The sequence below is a fragment of the Entamoeba nuttalli genome, assembly GCF_000257125.1.
Source record: "Entamoeba nuttalli P19 unplaced genomic scaffold asmbl_9710, whole genome shotgun sequence".
In the NCBI taxonomy this organism is placed as follows: domain Eukaryota; phylum Evosea; order Mastigamoebida; family Endamoebidae; genus Entamoeba; species Entamoeba nuttalli.
In genome coordinates, this window is record NW_008579783.1 from 1,731 (window position 1) to 2,996 (window position 1,266).

Consider the following 1,266-nt stretch of genomic DNA (forward strand, 5'->3'; position numbering starts at 1 on the left):
AATATAATATAATAATTATTAATTCAAATGATATACATTCAAAAAGAAATAAAACAAATGAAAGAAATAATACAAAAAGAATAAATAAATGGTGAAGAGAATCAATAAATATAAACTATTCTTAAGTAATACAAATTAAGTATTATTAAATTCATAATTAAATATATTTTAATTGAATAATGAATTAAAGTAATTGAGTCTGATTTAGATTTTATTTTGAAACATATACCCAATACATTACACTGAATTCTCTAACTCTTTTCTTGTTTATTCAGAAATTTTGTTCAGAAAAATATTAGTTCAAAGTATTTTTATTCTTTATTTAACTAATAGACAAAAAACAAAGAAATACTAGGATTGAAATTTAGAAGAATTAAATTAAAGTAAGCATGTAACGAATATGATCCACCAAATAAAAGATATTAAAAATAATGTTATAGAAACCATCCCTATTACCCGCGTAAAAGGTTGATTTGATTTTCGAGAAATCACAAAAGAAGCAATCCAGAAGAAAATGAAGCAGAATCCAAAAAAGAAAAATGTTAATGTAAATTGAAACCACTTACTTTGTTCAGAATCAGATTCAGAAGATGAGGATAATACAACAGGAACTTCTTGTTCGTATTTTGGTTCTGATGTAGTAAATGTCTGATTATAAGATGGCAAGGATGATGGAGTTTGTTGATAGTATTGGGGTGATTGATAAGGAACATAATTTGATGGTTGATAAGGAACATAGTTTGATGGTTGATAAGGAACATAGTTTGATGGTTGAGTTGTATTATTTGAATATTCGTACGATGGGTTTGGATTATGAATTATTCCATTTTCTTGCTGGACTTGTTCGTTTGTCTGAGTATTTGAATAAGTTGGTTGAGAATTAATTGTGTCAGGAGGAGGGAGTGAGGTTTGGTATGAAATCATTAAATAAAGAAAAAGTTATAGATTATTTTTAAGTTCTAAACAACAAGAAAATCTAAAAAAAGTTTAATAATAAATTATTGACAGAAAAAACCTTCTTTTATTTAAACACTTTCTTAATAAAAAATGATTCATGTTTTGTGTTTGATTTAATAAATTCATTATTCATTATTATGAGTTGAAATTATATTAATTTTATTATAAAAATTTTAAAATTACGAATTTAAAAAAAATCTCTTAAAATGGAAAAAACACAACTAATGAAACACTTTATGTTTTACACAGGAAACTCTAGCAGCATATTAGAAGAAGAATAATCTAATTCAAGCATGTTAGAAATGAACT

At 24.2% G+C, this 1,266-nt stretch overlaps 1 protein-coding gene across 1 annotated transcript; it reads right to left on the minus strand.

Moving 5' to 3' along the window:
- Positions 1-378: 378 nt before the first annotated feature.
- On the minus strand, positions 379-924 carry ENU1_204530 (hypothetical protein; the record flags this gene model as incomplete). The annotated part of the gene is made up of 1 exon (XM_008862210.1): positions 379-924. One exon carries the CDS (start codon positions 922-924, stop codon positions 379-381), a length of 546 nt encoding a protein of 181 aa, XP_008860432.1.
- Positions 925-1,266: the final 342 nt, after the last annotated feature.